Below are 21,264 nucleotides of genomic sequence, written 5' to 3' on the forward strand. Positions count from 1 at the left end.
ACCTACTTATATTGTACAGAATTAAATTAAAATGTATGAGCAGTCTAGTCTTATGAAATTTGACATGCTTTATTTAAATAGGGCAATGACTGGCTTTTTCTAGAGATTATGGAAATCAGTAATTGCATCTACTTCTATGGAAAAAGATTTGCTTCTCGTTTTCTTGTTAACAGCAGGAATTTTTTAAAAAACCAAACTCTTGTAGCCTCCTAGGTTGATCAGCATGCAGACCATGCAGAGGGGTAACTTGAACTGTGGGGCTTTCCAAGCACACCAGATGAGAATGGCTCAGAATGCTGCTCGTATTCCAGGAATACCACGCCATAATGGACCACAGTACTCCATGATGCAGCCGCACCTTCAGAGACAAGTATGTACTATGCATACCTTTTTTGTGCCCCAACATACTAACCTTTCATTTAAAAGCTTACTTAATTCACTGATCACTATCTCCAGATTTGTCAGTTCTCATATAGATAGGAAAGTGTGTGTGTGTGTATGAAAATACATGAATGTATATATTTCCGCTGTATGTGAACTACACTTGTGAGTGGCTAACCTTTTTCATGTCACATGCTGGCTGATATTTCAAAGTTACATAAGTGTGAAAAATCTAATAATTTCCATTGTTTTCATTCTGCATTTTCGTCAGCTAAGAAGCTGAACCACGAATGACTCGTTGCACTTTGTGGTGGCTGGGCAGCTGCTGAGTTTCTTTTTCAAATTATTGCATGAATAAAAATGTTCATGATTTTTGTAAAACATTTTCTAAACTAAATGTTGGTCCTGAGCTACAATGGCTGTGACACTATATATCTGCAAAAAAGTGGTGCAGACCTTTGATAAACATTCAGAATAAAAATATCTGTAATAATGGGAGTTTGCTCAATTAGAAAAGCAGAAGGGAAGAATTTTTCAAAAACATAACCTGTTTATTAATGCTTTTAAAACAGCACAGCTATGAATATTGTGCAAATGCAGTTTCTGCTAAAGTCATCCCTGGATTAAAATGCTGCATTTCTAAGAAAATACCTCTCCCCCCTCTCTCCCCCATTCTCTCTCTCTTCCCCCCCCCTCCCCCCATGTGCAACAGTAAGGATCTAGACAGGAGGCCATGGGAAATCCATACTGTACACCAGTATCTCTAGCGATTCAGAGTTGTTGGTTGTCTTTTTTTCCCCGTTCCATTCTAATGTTCAGTGCTGGTTGGTTGCTTACATTGCGTTAGATTGTAATTTTCATACAGAAAAGGGACTGCATATTTCCTGCAAACATTGCTAAACTAGATTGAGACTAGCTGGTTGGGTGTCGGGGACCAGCATGTAGTTTAAAGTCCCTATAATTTTGTACCCAAGGTGAATATTTTGCTGCCTTTAGCCCTAACACAATAGTTGTCTATTTTTCCTGACTTTTCCAACAGCATTCTAACCCAGGGCATGCCGGGCCCTTTCCAGTTGTTTCAGTGCACAACACTACTATCAATCCAACTAGTCCTACGACAGCTACCATGGCAAATGCAAACCGTGGTCCAACAAGTCCGTCTGTTACAGCAATAGAACTTATTCCTTCAGTCACAAACCCAGAGAATCTACCTTCCTTGCCAGATATTCCACCCATACAGGTTAGTGCAGAAAATCCACTCATTCTGCTATAGATGAGGTGATCACTAACTTTCCTTCATTAAAATCTTTTTTTCTTCATATGTTTTTTGTATTTGCACCATTACTTGAAGACTGTAATAAGGCTGTTACTGTTTGGGATCATTCTAAGCAGTAAGAACTGGAATTTGAAGTCTCGTGTTGGATATACCAACTGTTGAACCATCCAGCGCTGATCTACTCAGCTTTTAGATACAGCATACTAATGTTAAATTAGGCAGTGCTTCATGGAGTGATGTAATGCTTGATATAAAAAATTGACACCAAGGCACACTTGGAGTCACAAGAAAATGTCAGTCTTAGGTGGCTGTTTTCAGTAACTTATGGCTTGTCTACACAGGAAAGTTATACTGGTATAATTATGCTGGTATATAAACCAATAGTTATTTAAATGCCCAAAACTTGAATACAGAGCTAAGGTTGCTAATGGTGCCTCATGTCGTTCCAGAATGTGCAGAGTAGCTAAAAACAAACTCTGAAAAGAAGGAAATATTGAGTTAAGATTGCATGGTGCGGGTTTATTTTAACTCTGTCCTGTTTGAGCCAAGCCCTAACACACCAAAAAAACATACTCATCACTGTGCCCTCACAGATGCTAGAGAACATGTAACCATAATATGTCCCCTTCAGCCATTCCATTACTGTGACAACAGACTGCCTGGAAACCCTCTTGCTCGAACAGACCCCTAATCTTGCTGCAGATGTACGTTTCACTCTTTTAGGTATGTCAGTTTGGCACACACTGATGTGGAATTACAAACGTCACCATTAACTTTTTCGGTATTGCTTCCCCAGTACTACCTGAGAGAGATCCTGAGCAACTGAGATCAGTTATGGGAGGATCATAGTTACAGTTTAAGTCCAGTTGTGTGCAAAAAAAAAAAAAAAAGTAAAAGATCATTTTGTAAAATGCTGTTATGTTTTTGGGGGGCTGTCTCAGGATCCACTGGCTCAAATGACCCCAAACTTGGTCAGCTAACACTATCAAGCACCTCTGAGACACAGCAAGCTTAAGACAGTGAGCACTTGGATTTTAGAGCACTTAGAATAGACCACCTTTAAACAGAAAGCAATGCTGAACCTTGACTATAGCAAAGCTGGTGCTCTAACACCGGTAGAACTCCCCATGTGGTCACTCTCATTCCAGTCCGGGTGGCTTTTTTCAGTTTAGCTTAAACCCCTTTCAGAATGACCTAAACTACATAAAAAGGCACTCTTCTAGAATGAAAGAAATGTAGGGCTTGAAGGGACTTCAGCAGTTGATCTAGTTCTTCCCAATGCTGACATAGGATTTAATGTACCCCCGTGTAGGGGGATAAGCTATATTGGTATAACTATATCCATTTAAATTCCCACCTTAGCTTACTTCAGAATAGCTTTTCCATATCGACAAGCCCTAATTTAACTAGAGCCTATTTTGCTATTGCTCATCAAATCAAGTAATTTACTTACCTAAAAGCATATCAGGAAACAGAGAAATGTGCATAGGCTCAAGGACCCCTACGGCACATTTTTGAGGTGGTTAAATTGGTCTGCAGCGCTGAAGCTCATTGTTGTTGAGCCACTGGAAAAGAAGAGCTCACTAGACTATGGCCTTGCAGTTTTAAACAAATTTTATGGCCACCAAGATAGAAGGGTCTGGTGGTAGGATATACCGTAACACAAGCTTAACTGGGTGACTTTGGGGTGTTTTGAAAATTTAAAGTCTTGTATAAATGCTACGTGCACCTCTCATTGTGTTAACCTCCAACAGATCTTTCTTCCTTTAGAGAGATAGGGTATGAAACTACTGTTTCCTAATTCATGACTACTCTTATAAATGTTGGCTTTAGACCGTGGTTCTCAAACTTTTGTACTGGTGACCCCTTTCGCACAGCAAGCCTCTGCATGAGACCCCCCCCCCCTTATGAACTAAAAACAATTTTTTATATATTTAGCACCATTATAAATGCTAGAGACAAAGTGGGGTTTGGGGTAGAGGCTGACGGCTCGCAACCCCCCATGTAATAACCTCATGACCCCCTGAGGGGTCCCAACTCCCAGTTTGAGAACCCTTGTCTTTAGTGAAACTGAGGGTGATGATAAAAAAAATAATTTTTTAGTCAAAATAGATATTTAATTACAGGTTACTAGGTTTTTTTTATTTTATAGTTTTAAATTGTACTTGTTCTAATTTTCCTGTTAGTAAGAATTCAAATTTTACATAGGTCTTTTTTTCTGTTGAAGTTTTCACACTTCATTATTGTTTGCTGAAAAAGAGAAGTCTAGTGTGTCGTTAGCATCCTTATTGTGAGAACAACACAAACTCTTACAATACTGATAAGCAAATAGCTGGTGCTATATTTTTGTAAAATTCAAATAAGATAAATACTGGGAGGATAGCATTTTTTAAAAGCATTTATAATTTAATCATTATATATTTATAATCTGAAGTTGTAATATAAATTTTCTAATTGATTTTACGGTCTCAACCTGATTTAATCAAGGACCTAAAAAAAAGTCTAATGAATTATATCAGTTGATTTAAATTGCTCCACTATGGTGAAATGAGAGTTTCTTTCTTATATGGTGAAGATATTTAAGTGAATAATTGAAAGGCCAACTTAAACACCAGGCCCCCTAATATGCTTGCCAGTGAGTCTTGACTATTAAGACTAAAATTAAGGCATATCCGAGAATCACAAATTCTGGTACTGTTTTTATTAGGTTTTGTCCATTGTTCAGCGTTATCAGGTGTAAGAAATTAACTTGCAAGTACAGAAGTGTTCTCTGAATGGAGGTTGTAATTCTTAGAAGATGAGGATTCAGAACATATTGTGAATCAATATTGCTTATCTTTATTAAGTGGTAGTAATTGTGTAAGTGTTTCTCATAAGTACTGATGAGTTACACTGGTAGAAAACCATTTTCAAATTTAAATTTGGTAAAACAGTTCAGCTAATCTAACATGCATGTATAATTTACATGTGCATATAGATGAAAAACTGTTAATGGTTTAATCTCATTTGACTTCCCCAGCTCAAATTTGTTTTTGTTTGATTTGTTTTCAGCTGGAAGATGCTGGTTCAAGTAATTTAGATAACCTACTAAGTAGATATATCTCAGGCAGTCACCTACCCCCTCAGCCTACAAGCACCATGAATCCTTCCCCAGGACCCTCAGCCCTGTCTCCAGGATCATCAGGTAAGCGGGAATGAGGGTGGTAGGTATTTTTGATATTTTAGGCTTAAAACAATTGGCAAGTGATTTCCCCAATGTACAAGAAAGTAATATTCCTCTCCTTTTTTGGTACGTTCACCCAGAGGTTCTCTCAACAATGTTTTTGGTGGCTTCAGAGTTTGGCCACCAACTCTTGCTGGTGGCCGCTCTGACAATTTTTCCTAAAATACTTAATTAACTTTAGGAAAAACAAACAAATATGCACGTATACGTGTCCAAATCATTGCAATTTATTGAAGTTGATTTTTTTGCAGACTCAATAATAAAAAATAATGTACAGTTGTGTCTGTTCATTACTGGACCTAAACAGAAACACAAATAAAGTGCTTTACATGTTTTGCTATTTTTAGTTGATTTTTTTTTTTAAGACTTGCTATCTAGTAAATCTGCTACTGTGAAAAGTGATATTTGTATATTATCACTTTTCACAGCAGATTTACTCGGCCCCTGCAAGCTGGGGGACAAATTAAGCCAAAGGTGGGGAGGGAGGTGGAGAGGACGTGTGTGGGTGAGCCCGGGGCTGGAGCCTGAAACACTGCAGCTGGGGGAATGGAGCCTGCTGCCGCATGGCTGGAGCCACCACCCCAGGGCTGAAGTCGGAAGCCCAAGCCCAACTGCCCCTGGGGTGGTGGGGAACTCTCAATGGTTGCCTGCTGCTAGTGTTTGTGGCTCCAGAATGGGGCGGGGACCTGCCCCTGCTGGTGGCCCTGGTGGAGGGGCTGTTGCTTTGCCCCACCCCCCATCCCCCCCGCCATATCACCACCAAGCAGGCTGTGGCTGCAAGAAAAGCCCGTGGTGGCCACATTTGAGAAACACTCCGCTAGACTTTGGTCATGAACTTGCCTTTCCTTGTAAATCAGTCCCTCTTGCACCCAACCCTTTTTTCCCCAAACGATGTTTTTATGTGAAGGAAGTGCCCAAAAGGGAACACAGTATTCCAGAGGCCCAGAGAGGGTCCAGCACGTTTCTGTGCTGTGATGTTAGACCTCTCAATGTTCCTCAAAAGTCCATTGGACCTTTTTGTTACCATATCACCTTGCAGACTTAGCTCTGAGTCCACAGTTCAGTTGGAATGATTTGACTTATGAAGCTCCAGTCCATTCCAGGTTTTGTGAAGGGAACTTACCGAATTTCATTAGATACCCTGCTTAGGGAGAGATCCAGAGTTACGTAAGGAGTTTGCTATTTGTGCAGTTCTTTTAGAAGTACATATAATTTTGAACCAAGCTTTTGTTCTGCATCTGAACAAATTACATTACTGAAATCACCACCTAACATTCCATAATGCAAATGGCTATTTCAGAAATACTGGTCACAAGAAAAACAGGTTTCAGCAATTCCATACAGGTCTTTCCATCATTTAGTTCTTTCCCTGCAGCCTTCCAAGCTAGCTTGGTCTGAATTGTGAGTTAGTGTATGCTTACAGTATAAATGTATTTTCTCTAAGCTCACATACAAAACGCATGCCGTGGGTCTACCTTTCTGCTGACTTTATTTGCAATAGCGAACAATCCAGCTGTTTTAAAACAGATGAGTAGAAAGTTGGTCCTGAAACATGGGTTGAAAATAAGACTAGAAACTTAAAACACAAGTGACAACTTTTGTTCAGAGACTAACATTTATTTACAACGTGTGGTGGTGATGACCAGATCAGGATAATTCATAGATGATAAAAAGAGGCATTTAGGTCAAGAATATTGGTCTCTTTTATATTTGTATTAAATTAAGTAGTTACTGGGATTATAAATGAAAAGGCAATTGACAAACTAACGCAAACATGCCAGATTCTGTATCAGATCTGCTTTTTTATGTTTGAGCCAAGGACTAAACTAGCAGTGGTTCTCAACCAGGGATACATGTACACCTGGGAGTACACAGAGGTCTTTCAGGAGGTACATCAAGTCATCTAGATATCTACCTAAAGTAACTCCTCGCTTAACATCGTCCCAGTTAACGTTGTTCCATTGTTACATCGCTGATCTGTTAGAGAACATATTCATTTAAAGTTGTGCAATGTTTGCTTAGAACGTTGTTTGGCTATTGGGGGCTTGGAACCAGGGTGGGCTGGCAGCCCCCCATCAGCTCCCCTCCACACACATACACACACCCCAGCACCTCCATCCACCAGCAGACCCACAGATCAGCAACACCCCACTCCCCGCCTGCAGCAATCGGCTGTTTCACGGTATTCAGGACGCTGGGGGGGAGTGAGGGGTGGGCCTGGGGCAGAGCCAGAGTTTTAGCACCCTTCCCTCCCCCCCAGCACTTTGGAAAGAACAGCAAGAGGAGCAGCCGGACAATCCACCCTCTTTCACCCTCTGACTGCACCACGTCAGCCAAACTTCACAATCAACACTGCTGGGTAGTTTAAAATTGTTTAGAACTTATACTGCATATGTATATGTCATCTTTTTGTCTGGCAAAAAAAATTTCCTTGGAACCTAACCCCCCTATTTACATTCATTCTTACGGGGGAAACTGGATTCGCTTAACATTGTTTCGCTTAGTCGTGTTTTCAACGTAACTACAACGTTAAGTGAGGAGTTATTAGTTTTACAACAGGCTACATAAAAAGCCCTAGGGAATTCAGTACAATTTCATAAAATTTCATACAGACAGTGACTTGTTTATACTGCTTTATATACTATACACTGAAATGTAAATACAATGTTTACATTCCAATTAATTTATTTTATAATTACATGGTAAAAATGAGAAAGTCAGCAATTTTTCAGTAACTATGTGCTGCAACACTTGGGATTTTTGTTTGATTTTTGTAAGCAAGTAGTTTTTAAGTGAGGCAAAACTTTGGGTACGCAAGACAAATCAGACTCCTGAAAGGGGTGCAGTAATCTGGAAAGGTTGATAGCCAGTGGACTAAAGGATCACTGACTTGCATGAATCACTGACTTATTCCATTTAGCATCACTTTCAATTATGTTGTTGTAGAATACTAGTTATATGTAACCTACGGTAGATATTTATGAGAAGTGATTTATACTTTTTCAGGGTTATCCAATTCCCACACCCCCGTGAGGCCACCCAGCACCTCCAGCACGGGCAGCAGAGGCAGGTGAGTGTGTTCTTAGTTAACAGTGTGTGGCTGAAAAATCAAATGTAAAGAACACGTTAAAGTTTAAACTAAAATCAACAGCAAGTAACTATTAGCTACTGTTATAACTATGACCTCTTAATTGAAGTGAATACATACAGGAAAATAATTATTGAAAAATTATGTTGCCAGATGTCTGTCCTTATATTTTGTAAAATGTAGACATCAGAAAATTCACAGTAATAGCTTTGGCTTTGAAACATTCCCTTAAATTGTTTTAAACATGGAAATGTAGGACTGGAAGGGACCTGGAGAGGTCAAGTCCATGCTGCACTGAGGAGGCAAAACCAAGTAAATCTAGATCATCCCTGACTAGTGTTTTGTCAGTTTCAATTGCAGCTAATCTTTCCATGTACTCTTGTTTTTCTAGCTGTGGTTCATCGGGCAGAACTGCTGAAAAGACTGGCATTAATTTCAAGTCTGACCACGTGAAAGTCAAGCAAGAGCCAGGGACAGAGGAAGAGATATGCAGTTTCTCAGGAGCAGTGAAGCAAGAAAAAACAGAGGATGGCAGGAGGAGTGCATGCATGGTAAAGTTGCCCTGTGCCCAATGGCATCTTTAAGAATTTGGAAATCCATAAAGGTGCCTCATAGCCTTGGAGACAAAAGGGCAAGATACCAGCCCCTAGTAACATCCCTGAACTCTGTTCTGTATGGGCCAGTTCGAGAGATGAGGGCATTTCAGTTTCCTTGATACCTCTGCTGAAACTGCAGCTAAGGCTGCCAACAGTGTTGATGGGTGTAGTGAGGTGGACATCAGTCTACTGGCAAAAAGACTAGGATTTCCACTTTTTTGATGCATGCCCCCATACAGACATCAGATTGTAGCAGTTTTGTTTGCTACTGAGCTGGGCTGGATTTGACCTGGTATCTTGTGCAAGGCGTCCTATCCTACCAAGTGTTACATATGTTGCTGTCAGGTAATACAGCAGTGAAAGCGGTACAGTAGAAACAAATCGGAGCTTAATCTCAAATTGGCATCTTACTTAGGACTTTATTCTGTCCTTTGGTATACATGCTGAACAGCTGATGCATCGAGCCAGAGGCAGGCTAGTCCCCCAGCTGGTGCTGTCTTTGGGATCTCAGTAAAACTGCCATCAAGGGTTTAGTATGTTTACCGTTTTTAATCTCTAGCTAATAAAACCTTCCGATAATTCACTGGCATGTTCTCTCAGGATCAATCTACTGAATGTTTGTAACTCTATTAAAGTCCTATGCAATTTAGCATAAAAAATAAGGTATGCGTGTTCTCCATATAGTATGTAACTCAAATATCTGACAATGAATTGCCAATATTTGTTTGTTTTGGGAAGCATTTTAATTTGAAGTGCCAGTAAGCAGCAGATGGCTTCTGATTCCAACCATATGAGGAAAGATGTATTTGTAAAACTGATCTCTTTGCAGATTTTCATGCAGTAATTTTATTTCAGCTTAGCAGTCCTGAGAGCAGCTTGACACCACCTCTCTCCACTAACTTGCATCTGGAAAGCGAGTTGGAAGCATTAGGAAGTCTTGAAAATCATGTAAAAACTGAACCAACAGATTTAAGTGAAAGTTGCAAACAGTCTGGACATAGTCTTGTAAATGGGAAATCGCCAGTGCGAAGTCTAATGCATCGGTCAGCTAGAATTGGAGGAGAAGGCAACAACAAAGAGGATGATCCAAATGAAGACTGGTGTGCTGTATGCCAAAATGGAGGCGATTTGTTATGTTGTGAAAAGTGCCCCAAAGTGTTTCACCTCACTTGTCATGTACCAACACTTCTCAGCTTTCCAAGGTACCAGAAATTAAAATAATGTTACTGGTGCCCAAAAAGAGTTTTGTGGGCTTATTCACACAGTGAAACTCAGAATTGGGAACCTCAGTGCCCATGAATAGCATAAAAACTTCCCTAGCATGTATATTGTCTTTGTTCTTAGGATTTATTTTGCTTTATAGCTGTTCTGTGCTGATTCTGTCAATGTCAGTATTTTCCAGTGATTTTTAAAGTGGTGCACAGAGTGTTTGGTGCATACATGATTTAACACTTACACCATGGTAAATTCTACACTAGAGGAGTCTTTAATGCGGTACAACTTAACTTTTGAAAGGCATAAAAGCTGTAGAAACGTCATAGTGGTCATGTAGTAGACGTAATCTCTGGTGTCAAGTATCGGGGAGTAGCCGTGTTAGTCTGTATTCACAAAAACAACAAGGAGTCCGGTGGCACCTTAAAGACTAACAGATTTATTTGGGCATAAGCTTTCATGGGTAAAGTGTTTTTTTACCCACGTAATCTCTGGTGGATTCCTGGACTAATTGTCTCTCTTCCTATTTAGTGGGGAGTGGATATGTACATTCTGCAGAGATCTAAGCAAACCTGAAGTAGAATATGATTGTGACAATTTGCAACATAGTAAGAAGGGGAAAACAGCACAAGGCTTAAGTCCTGTGGACCAAAGGGTATGTGTCAAATACTGTAGGTATCTGCATCTAAAAACTGTCACCTTTGACTTGATTGATTGTTACTGGGCATCCCTATATTATCACTGTACTTGTCCAGTGGGTTAAAATTTCTGTGAGCACACAACTAATAAAATTAATTCACATTTAAAAGTTAATTTTAATATACCTTCTACAAGTTTTTAATTGGAAGCTCTTTTGTGGATTTAACATGGATGTTTTAACCTACCTACATAACAATATGTAAATTTGATGCCTTAAATTCATGGGGAGACATGCTGATAGGTATTTCTAAGAGCATGTATATGGCAAAATGTCTTGACTGTGTCCAAATGATTTCTAGCTTTATATATGGAGAATCAGGAGTTTTGAATCAGCAGTCAGAATAGTCCTTAGAACTTCTTCATCATGAATAAATTCTTCAGAGAAACTTACCAAAAAATTGAATTAAGGAAATGTTTGAGGGGAAATATTGAAAACAATTATTTGAATGGAATTTCAGATTTTTCATAAATCCAGAATTAAACTAATAGTTCAGACCGAAGTGTAGTTCCGTTGCATTTAACAATATGAATAGTAACAGTGTCATTGAACAGTTGCTCTGTTCTAATTTGGTTATTTAATGTATTGCCTTGTTCTGCAATTTTTGTTTTATTAACCCCAGCTTTCTTTTGGGGAAAGGAAAGCCAAAAAAAGGAGTCAAGAGCTTTTATATTAAGTATATTGTGCGAGCCAAAGTAAAGGCACTCTTTCCTTCTCCTCCAACAATATAGCACTCTATAAATGTTACCTTTTTACACTCTTTGAATGAAGAGGCTTCTAGGCTTGTAGGACTTCATTTTCTACTATTGAGACTACATAATCTGAACCTATTTAAATTAGTTAAGTATCAGTTTTTAGACTGAGGATTAAAAAGAGATATTCACTTGAAGTTTTTTGTTCCTTTGCAAGAAATGTGAACGTCTCCTGCTTTACCTATATTGCCATGAGCTGAGCATTGAATTCCAGGAGCCAGTCCCAGCCTCGGTGAGTCTCCTGCTACATGAAACTATGGAAAAAATAAAACGTCAGCAATGTCACCAAAAGACCACCGTCGTGACAAGTTTTGTTTTTTGGAATGAGTTGCTTGTTCTTGCCATATTTGTCATTGAGATACTTCTGGAGTAAAACAAGTCTGAAAATGTCACTGGTCTTATCTAGCATGGTACTTCTGAACCATTAAACCCATTAATTAAAAAAATCCTTCCCAATAGCAATAACTGAATGAACTGGAGAGGATTAGGGATATCTTATAAAATGCAAAATATTGTACCATTTATGCTTAGCAAGAGGCTTTAAAAGAAACATTTGAATTAAACCAAAAAATCTGATCTGCTTGGCAGTTTTGTATTTTGAGATGTAAAACAAGTTTATTTTAATTATTCTAGAAAAGATAGCGATGGTCTAATATCTTTATACACAAGTTTCTCTCCCGAATACTAATAATTGGCACTAAAATATAACAAAATACGTTGTGTTAATAAAACCTCCGATTGCCCTCTTTCCTTCCTCATGAACTGAGGTAGTTGCTTCTGATTGTTCCCTTGTGTGTACATGCTATGATGGGGTTGGCTGGATGCTATTTTGATACTCTGATAAGTAGCTTTAATTCTCCTTTTGTGAAGTATAAAAATTGCATATCAATCTTTTTTGGTGGTTTGTGATTAGATGTATGCTTTCTTCACAGATACCAAACTACTATAAAATTATAAAGAAACCAATGGATTTGTCTACAGTAAAAAAGAAGCTGCAAAAGAAACATTCCCAGCACTACCAAACTCCTGACGACTTTGTGGCAGATGTCCGGCTGATCTTCAAGAACTGTGAAAGGTTTAATGAAGTATGTTAACTTCCAAACTGTAAACATTTTTGGATTGAGATTTATGCTGATTCCACAGCTGCCTCACACAGAACTCCAGTTTTCAGTCTGTGGGAGTTCCACGTGTGGAGCAGATGCAGAGTCGGACCGTTTATAAGTAAATACAAACCAAGTAATGACAGATCTTGCCTACGGTTTTAGTTAGAAGAGGCTATAAAGTGCACTGAAGGAAAACTTTTACATGTGTTTGTGGGAAGTCGTGAACTCTGCAATAGCTGTACTTAAGGATTAAATTCATGATGTGAGGGAGCAGTTATTTGCTAAGGCATTCTGGCTGGCGCATCTTGACTGGATTGTGGCTGTTGCTGAGACCTGTGGTGTGGTGTAAATTGGGCAGTCCTCCAAAATATTCCAAATGGAATATACCATTAATGCTTATCAATATTATGCCATAAACTTGTACCGCTAAGGAAAAAAGCGTATCTAGAGAGAACCCCCTACTGGTTGTCTCTTCCTGAGCTCCCAGAATCAGGCTTTCATAACTGTAAGCAGAGCCCCAAAAGTCTTTCTGTTAGTCCCCAAAAGATCTGGCCGTTCTCTCTCCGTCTGGCTCATAGATGTCTAGTCTGGCACAGAAGCAGACCTTAAATGGGTAGTCCGCACAGGGATGTAAAACTTTTCTGAGGAATGTGGATAGATGCTCCAGTAGCTGTGGGAAGAACTTGCTCACAGGAAGAGCTGAAGAGTGTGAATCCCTAGTGGGGAGGTCCCACTTCAGGTGGTGTAATAAAGTGGAACAAAGAAAAGGAAAATTTAATCTGAATGTCTCAGAAAAGTCCTTGATGCTGAGCCCCCTGGAATAGTCCTGGAGAGAAGTGGGGGAGAATGACCATCTCTGGAACACTTAAAGCAAGATCACATGAAGGCTTGCAGAATGTACTGTAGGGAGTGGTCTTGCATGGGCCCTAGTGATGGTGAAATGACCTTGATAGTTCTCTTCAATGTATAACTTCAGATTTCTGATGTTTAAAAAGCATTTCTGTCCTCTGCACAGAGAGAGGCCCTTTGGAGCAATCAAACCTATGTTTAAAACTGACTGAGCCTCATGTAAAATACTGGAATAGTGAAAATAACAGTTAAAAACAAGTTTCAGAATGAGGCACTTTTGCACAATAGACTTAAACATATGCACTTTGAACTTGAGCTCTTTATAACTATCTGTCAGGTGGAGGTTAATGGGGCATATGGAAAAAGTGCATCTTTCAAAGCTGTTTGATCTAGGGAGTGAATGAAGCCTCTGCTCTGGAGGAAACCACTTCTGCTGCTCTTAAGAAGTATAGTGTAACAAGAGTAGCAGGAGGCTCCAGGGAACTGTGGTTCTGTAAAAGGACTCTTTAAACTTAGCTGTTTGGAGTCTCACTTGATGACTCTTATTCTGGAAGCTGAGGTGGTCCGACCACTCATGACTATGGAGACAATTTTGTTACAGTAAAATTATGCATAATTCACAGCACTGTCACAGTTTTAAAAAGGGGGGGGGGGGAATTTCATGCTATGATCGTGGCCACCTTGTGGACCCTCCTCCCATGCATTAACAGTTTTAGTTCACATTGATGTAGTCCTCTTTGAAACAGAGCTAGATCAAAGCAAACTAACCAACGTTTAATATAGGGCAACAGGGTCCACATGAAAAGTTCATTAGTTGGCTTTAATCTAGTCTCTTTCAAAGAGGACTAGATCACAGTGAACTAATGAACTGTTAATATGTGGCAGCAGGGTCTATATAAATAGCAAAATTTACAGATCCATGATAGTGGTGACCACCATGATATAAACCAGATCCTTACTCATGACACAGGTTCAGATATAGTTCCTGCATTTTTATAGCTTGACACATGAAGGTAATCAAAGTGCAAATGTATCCACAAGAATGCACTCTCATTTCTTTTATAGAGAAGATTTATGCAGGAGCTCTTCTGTTATGATTGAAACATAGAGCACTTACTTTCCATGATAACATTCTGGGCAACTGAGCTTTATAATAAAGGAATGTTGTCATGAGCGTTTATTATAATGTGTTTTAACATGACCGGGAGCCGCTTATTATACGATGGTTTCATATCTTGCCAAAGGTTCACGAACCATAGATTTTTGAACCAGCCTTATAAAGAGGGTGACCTATACGACACTGAATTTTAGAACTATACTTATCTGGTCATAACAATCTGTTTTTCCTGTTATGGCTAACTTTAGTCATCCAACCCTATGCAATCTCATAACTTTAGAAAGGATTATAATTTCATTTTTTTTGACTCTGGTATCCTTTTTAGATGATGAAAGTTGTTCAAGTTTATGCAGAAACACAAGAGATTAATTTGAAGGTAAGCGTTTCAGACCACGCACACTTGGTGAAGGGATGTGCATTACCAACAGGTGAATATTCCCTTTTTTTTTTTTTTTTTTTATTTGCAGGCTGATTCAGAAGTAGCACAGGCAGGGAAGGCAGTTGCGTTGTACTTTGAAGATAAACTTACAGACATCTACCCAGACAGGACCTTCCAACCTTTGCCTGAATTTGAACAGGAAGAGGATGATGGTGAAATAACTGAGGACTCCGATGAAGATTTTATACAGCCACGTAGAAAACGTCTAAAATCAGATGAAAGACCAGTGCATATAAAGTAATCTGATGATATGGACCTAAACCTATTGTAAAAACTGTTATTTAAGTGTTCCTGGAATATCATCATGCCTTCAGTGGTCATTTTGAAGAAGCTGATAGCTTTTAGACAGTATTAGATTACAATAAATGTGTACAGAAACATTCTTGTCAAAGGGGGAAAAGTTCGGTTGTAATTTTTTGTGGGGTTGGATTACTTGGAATTCCCTTTTCTTTTCCCGAGGACACTCTTGGCATGTTCTCACAGTTGGAGGTGAGTGAATGTTGATAAAGATGCAGAGTTGATATAGGATGCTCCTTGTACAGATAAGTGGACTGTCATGCTGCTTAGTGAACTTTTCTGCAAGACTGGACCAATACAGCAACTGTATATCACTTTCATGATGGACTGCTGTCTAAACTGTAAGAAACTTTGCTAAAAAATCCCCTCTTGTGTGAACTTATAAGTGTGAATTGCATCATTGCTTTTATCACCTTCTCATTTAAGTGATGTTGTGAGTAACTGATCTTCTGTGTTAATTCAAATATCTAGATTCTGCTTTCTTTACAACATTTTATGTATAGAAACATTACAAATGATCATTAAACTGTTCTAAATTGGCAAGTGCAGGAGTGTGAGTTCTTAATACACGCAGGACTAGGCCTGGCTGCAATGAACGCTTTTCAGTAGGGTTCATACATAGTTATTAATGGAGTCCTATGCACAGAACACTTAAATTCATTTCTTGTTGGAATTCTTAAGATTTTATTGTCTCTTCCAAATCCCCCTGCAGAGGCAGATAGCGCCAATATTAGTTATATAATTTTCTGTACTTACCTATTTAGGCTGAGAAGATAACTGGTGACTTTCCAGTCTTCCCGAATATCCGTTTCTGATAGACCACTATTGGCAAACAATAACCTGACTACCAAATGTGTAAAATTTTCTGTATTCACTTTGTCTTATTTGTAAATAGTGGACTGAAATTTTTTGCAGCTCAGCAACATTTGCTGAGCTGTTTTTAAGCTTATATGTATTCTTACTAATGTTCCTATCAAGAGCAGATTGGTAATATATGCTGTCTATTTCTATCATTGCATTCATATTGAGGTTCTATCTAATTTTATTAGAGAACCACTCAGAACTTTCTTCAGAAGCAGCTTATGAGTGAAATATCTAGAAAGATCAGAATAAACCTGTTGGAATTGGGTTACTTATCCAGCCACAAAATGGAGCACTTGCACAGACCAGGGTTTGAAATTTTGAGTGATTTCTGGTTGAATTCTGAAAATAGATCAGTCCCCATCCGAACTCTGTATAAAGTAGGCACCTCTGCTATACCTTCCCATTGAAAACTCCCTTGAGTGCAGCATTTATGGGTAGACATACCCGCACAATGAACTGGTTAAACTTCCTCTACTGGCCTGATCTGCAAGGATTGGCACCAAGAAATGTAATTTTTAGCCTTTGTACAGATGAATCTTTTGTTAGAATAAGATGAAACAGTCCTTTGTGTGAACGCAGACCAGATCAGGGTGACCAGAATGTAAATTTGACATGAAATTTTGCTTAAATACAGCAGATCTGTGGCAAATGATTTCTTTTTAACATTCAGCATGAATGAGTCATATGACAAACTTTGCATGTAAAGAAAGATTTAACTTAACCATAAAGTAGAGGTAAATATTTTTAGCAAAAAATGTATTGAATCAACATAAATGATGCTCTAAAAAATTATTTATGCAAAACACTTAGGATTAATTTTATATTTACATAGAAAAAAAATAAATTCACATGCGACTAAATCCCCTCTAAAATAATGAAAGGGATTTGAAGGCATTTACGGCTTTGTCTTACTTCCTTAGGTTACCTTAACGTTACACTTGAACAAAAGTGTTGGATCCTTTTGTTTTAGTTTGTTCAAATGATGTTTTCTCAAAGGATTTTGTCCCATTAAATGTAATCATTATAAACCATTTATATTTGAATGCAAAAAGTAGTTACTCAACTTATGTACATTCATGTAGTGACACTTTGTTAAACCTTTGAGTGTCAGAAGAGAAGGATGGGAAGTATGCGTAGGAAATTCTAACCTTTTGGTAAGATTAGATCACTTAGTGACTACACTCATCACCTATTCCCTGTCAGTTTCTAGTTTATCTCAGAAAAACTTGTCAATTTGAAAAGGAATATTCACTACTGAATTAACAGTGGAAAATGAGATTTCGTGGATTGTCTTCAGTTTGTGTTGCCAGGTTTTATGGCATTTAAACACTACGTTCTGCAGATGTCTTAACATTTTGATATAACTTCTCAGACACTTTAGATTTGTTCTGCTCCATATAAACAGGTAGACTCACTATGAGGAATTTTGTTAAACTTTAAAGTAGCCTGTATTCCATTAGTTCCATCTACAAACCACAGTTAGTGACATTGAACTTTGATCCTGGTCACAGTTCAAGTTTTATTCTTGCCCGTTATCCAGTTTTTCCTTTAATCTCTGCAGATGACCATAAAGATTATTGCTATTGATTATATGAAATTTGAACTGTTGGCAAGAAATCTTAAATTTTCTTAACTTGTGTACAACAAATTAATGAACAGTCCAATCAAGTAAATGAGAATGAAGAACAATTCAATCAAGTAAATATTTTTCATTTTTTCTTTCCCTTTTGGTACTCCAAATATACTAAATCAGAGTAACTTTTTGGAATTAGCTAGGTTCCGTTCATAAAGGATGCTGACGGATATATAAGCTACATTAATCTGCTGCTTCTTCCCTTAGACTATGATCATAAATTTATCCTAGAACTGTTCAGAGTTCACTCAGCCAAAATGTATTTGTTTCGGTTTGCATATATTTTACTTAATAGCAAGTTGATTAATTTTGTATTAACATCTGGACACATTCGGAGCGGCCTCTGTTTGGCAATTGATAGGTACTGAAGGATGTGTGTGCAATAGATGCAAATAAAAGTTGTGAGCTACATTGGAATTTAGAACATGCCTTACATTAAGGTTAAGCCTTGTAGCAGATATTAGGGTGCACTGTGCATGCATCATAGTTTATCTGCACAGTTGCAATGTTCTAATGTGATAGCAAGAAGATATTTTGGCATGTGATATAACTATATGCTCTGATTTTTAAATGCTCCTGTAAAAAGATCATTCGCATCTCACTTTTTGTTGTAAATGGTTCTGCAGTTTAAGTTAATCCAAAAAAGTAAAAGGCAACTTGCTTTGAAACAGGAGTGAAAAGTGTACAGTGTGCTAATTGTGGACTTCTCAATTACCTCAGCAGGTATCCTGCCATGTAATTACTAGTGATTAGTGTTAATTTAACCAGCTACATAGGTTCAGGTCTCTTACTTAACTGTGCCCTGGAATTAAATGGCCTACCATGCAATGTTAAGGCTGAGTTACTATCCAAAAAGGTTGTTCCTCTAACTTTTAAAAGTACAAATGCTCTGTTAAGTGTAGATAGCTTGTTTCTTGTGAAATGTCACCATTAATACTATGTGGTATGGCACTGATGGTATGTCAACATACTCAACACTGGATCAGTGAAATGTTTTATAAACATTTCTGCAAGCTACCAGAACTAACTAACTGAGATCTTTAAAATTAACCCAAACTTACCATTCTGTTGTATAACCCAGTTTATTAGCTGATCCTATTTAAGCTTAGGTAATGGCAACAGTGTTTTAAAGTTGCGTGTATGATGTACTGGATGTAGGCTATTTTTTCTTGTTTTCTTATTCTCTTCCTTGGAAAAAGCAATAAAACTGCTTTGTCTGTTGCCTATTAGCATGACAGGAATCCTTTCCTTTGGATAGTGGTTTTATAGGAAAGTTTGTATGCATATCACCAAGTCTAGCTTTTAAAACAAAGTGTGCAGGAGTTATTGACAATATAGTGTGGCATTTTATTTTAAAAATTGGGGAAAGTTACATATTTTTTTAAAAAGTAGGTGTTTGAGTAAATAATGGAGGTACTTTTTTAAAAAATGTATATGCCACAGTTTACATAGACATATTTCAGACTAAACATAGACATTGTAACTTCAGATATGGCAATTTCTTTTACTTTGTCAAAAATGCATGTACAGTAACACTTCCATCTTAATTCCTTGGGTTTGCCTACTCGGGTCCTCCTTTATATGCTTTTTAATGTATCTGAATCAAAATAGTTTTCAAAAATTGCAGTTAATTTGGGTATCTTTATTGTAACTAAACTATTAAATGTATGAAATGCAGTTTTGCCCTTTTCTATTGAATGATCTTTACAACCGAAGGCTGCTTTCTTTAAAATTAACTGAATTTATACAAGGAAAGGTACTAAAAGAATTTTATAAGGCTGACTTATTATAGCATTCTCTCTAGAGTGTGACCTAAATTTAAAGGAATAAAAAAATAAAATGCATGTCTGGTAATGGTCTGCGAATGTGAACATTTCTTAAGTTCAAAACATCATGAAACATGTATATAGCCTATAAAGATTTGTGCAATTGCAAGCCTGTTTTAATTTTATATGTAAGCATACTCATGGAAGGGTTAACTTCACAGCAATCTCAATAATTTCTTGTTTCCAGCAATTAAACTTTTTTGCACATAGTTAACTTTGGTCATTCTTCAGTATGATTCTTCAAAAAGTGCTGTTTCTGTGATACTGTATTATCTGAATAATCATATTTAACTTTAACAGTTACAGTTTCTAATTGTTCTGTTCCTGTGTTTTTTGCTGGTGTGTAATAAAGGCAAGTTTTTTCTTTTCATGGTTATTTAATACATTAGCTGCCTGTAAATATTTCTTGTTAAATGCTCTGGAATGTGGTGTAGAAGTTGTACTAGATCAGTTTAAAGCATTGTTTGAAAACCACTTTGTTTTGGTTATTTCTATTAAATTAGAAAAATGCAGAATTTTTCAATTTGAGTTTCTTTTTTTGCAAATCTGAACTAAACCTTTAGAAGGTACAAATGTATTTTGATAAGTCATTTTCACAATAGTGGGTAACAGTAAATACTTAGACCAAAAGTTTGTACAAATAAAAGTAAACTCCATTGTTGGGCAAGACTGTCTATCAAATAAAGAAGAGAGCAGTATCTGGAGCATGAGCTAGAACAGGACAAGGTGTAAAGCACATTCCTAGCATGATTTTTGTCTAATGGTCCTTGTTTCTCTCCCTCCTTTGGCTTTGCTGTTGCCACCCATCTCTCCATCATGGTTTGTGTATTTACTCATTTTAAAATGAGACTAGACTGGATAGTACCAGAAGGTGCATTCTTGGCTTGTCCAATTATTGTTTTGGAGAGGACCGTCTCTGAATGGTAGCTAAATGGTAGGAAGTTATCTAGAACTTTAGTTCTGGGGAGTGTGAGGGAAGGAGGTTGCATGGCTTTGAAAGTTCTTCCTCTTGGGTTGTTGAGGCTCTCATGTTTGAATGCTATCTGCATGAGCGCTTGTAGAAAAGTGTCTGACGTGTGCGCACATACACCACCATGAACACTTCAGCATGGGTAATAGCTGCTTGCTCATGACGGTGGTTAAGCCAGATAGTTTGGCTGTTATACCTTGCAGTCAGCTCTGTCCTATTTGTAGAAGAGAGGTCTTGGAAAGAGGAGAATTGTTTATTGTCCCAGGTATGACCACAGGCCTTCTCACATGCAGAACTAAATGCAAAACCACTCCTCCTCAGGTGTGCCCTATTCAACCACAGCTGTTAGTTTTAAGCAAGAATTCTGGTAAGTCCTGTGGTTGTGGGTTCTGCAGGAGGTGAGACGATCACAACAGTCCCTTCTGGCCTTAAAATCTAGGATGGGGAAACGCTTGGGAAAGCCAAGTTTTCTACACCTAACACACCATCGCTCCTGCACACTAAAGCCCCACTGACTAAGTCTCCTCCTGTGGGTGGGATGGAAAGAGACTGATTTCAAGTGCTTGGGTGGTGACCAGGTACCATGCAACCACCTAGATAGAAGGTGCTGCATCTCTAGCACTAAGCAGTGTTAACTTAAGATTTTGCTGAAATACGAGGTGTTACTTCTTGCAAACACATCCATTGAAAATCTGTGCTCTCAGCTGAGCACTGTCCACAAACACATGTATCTGTGGTGGGCTGTAGCAGAAAGATGGATGGATCTGAAAGCAAAGTGTTGTCTTTTGGGTAAGAGTATTTTGCTATCAGCTCTAGCATTTGTCTTTATAGAGATGACGTTTGTGTCCACCATGATCCCCATTCCCACAAATGCATCTAGAAAGGTTTCCAGTGCTGCACATTTTGAGATGCTGGCTCTGTAATCTGCCACTAGTCGTAGA

At 38.2% G+C, this 21,264-nt stretch overlaps 1 protein-coding gene across 2 annotated transcripts in view; it reads left to right on the top strand.

Moving 5' to 3' along the window:
• Positions 1–19,876, top strand: part of TRIM33 (tripartite motif containing 33) — an 83,037-nt gene extending 63,161 nt beyond the window's left edge. Inside the window, exons 10-20 of one of the 2 annotated variants that reach the window (XM_077839057.1) lie at positions 206–370; positions 1,421–1,621; positions 4,709–4,841; positions 7,887–7,950; positions 8,360–8,519; positions 9,420–9,766; positions 10,308–10,431; positions 11,383–11,457; positions 12,158–12,310; positions 14,620–14,670; positions 14,762–19,876. In XM_077839057.1, coding sequence (XP_077695183.1) covers positions 206–370; positions 1,421–1,621; positions 4,709–4,841; positions 7,887–7,950; positions 8,360–8,519; positions 9,420–9,766; positions 10,308–10,431; positions 11,383–11,457; positions 12,158–12,310; positions 14,620–14,670; positions 14,762–14,974 — 1,686 coding nt within the window. In that variant the 3' untranslated portion in view covers positions 14,975–19,876. The remainder of the gene's footprint in view (positions 1–205; positions 371–1,420; positions 1,622–4,708; positions 4,842–7,886; positions 7,951–8,359; positions 8,520–9,419; positions 9,767–10,307; positions 10,432–11,382; positions 11,458–12,157; positions 12,311–14,619; positions 14,671–14,761) is intronic. The other variant, XM_077839058.1, reaches the window with a different exon arrangement.
• Positions 19,877–21,264: the final 1,388 nt, after the last annotated feature.

Source organism: Eretmochelys imbricata, chromosome 21 (genome assembly GCF_965152235.1).
Source record: "Eretmochelys imbricata isolate rEreImb1 chromosome 21, rEreImb1.hap1, whole genome shotgun sequence".
Lineage (NCBI taxonomy): Eukaryota > Metazoa > Chordata > Testudines > Cheloniidae > Eretmochelys > Eretmochelys imbricata.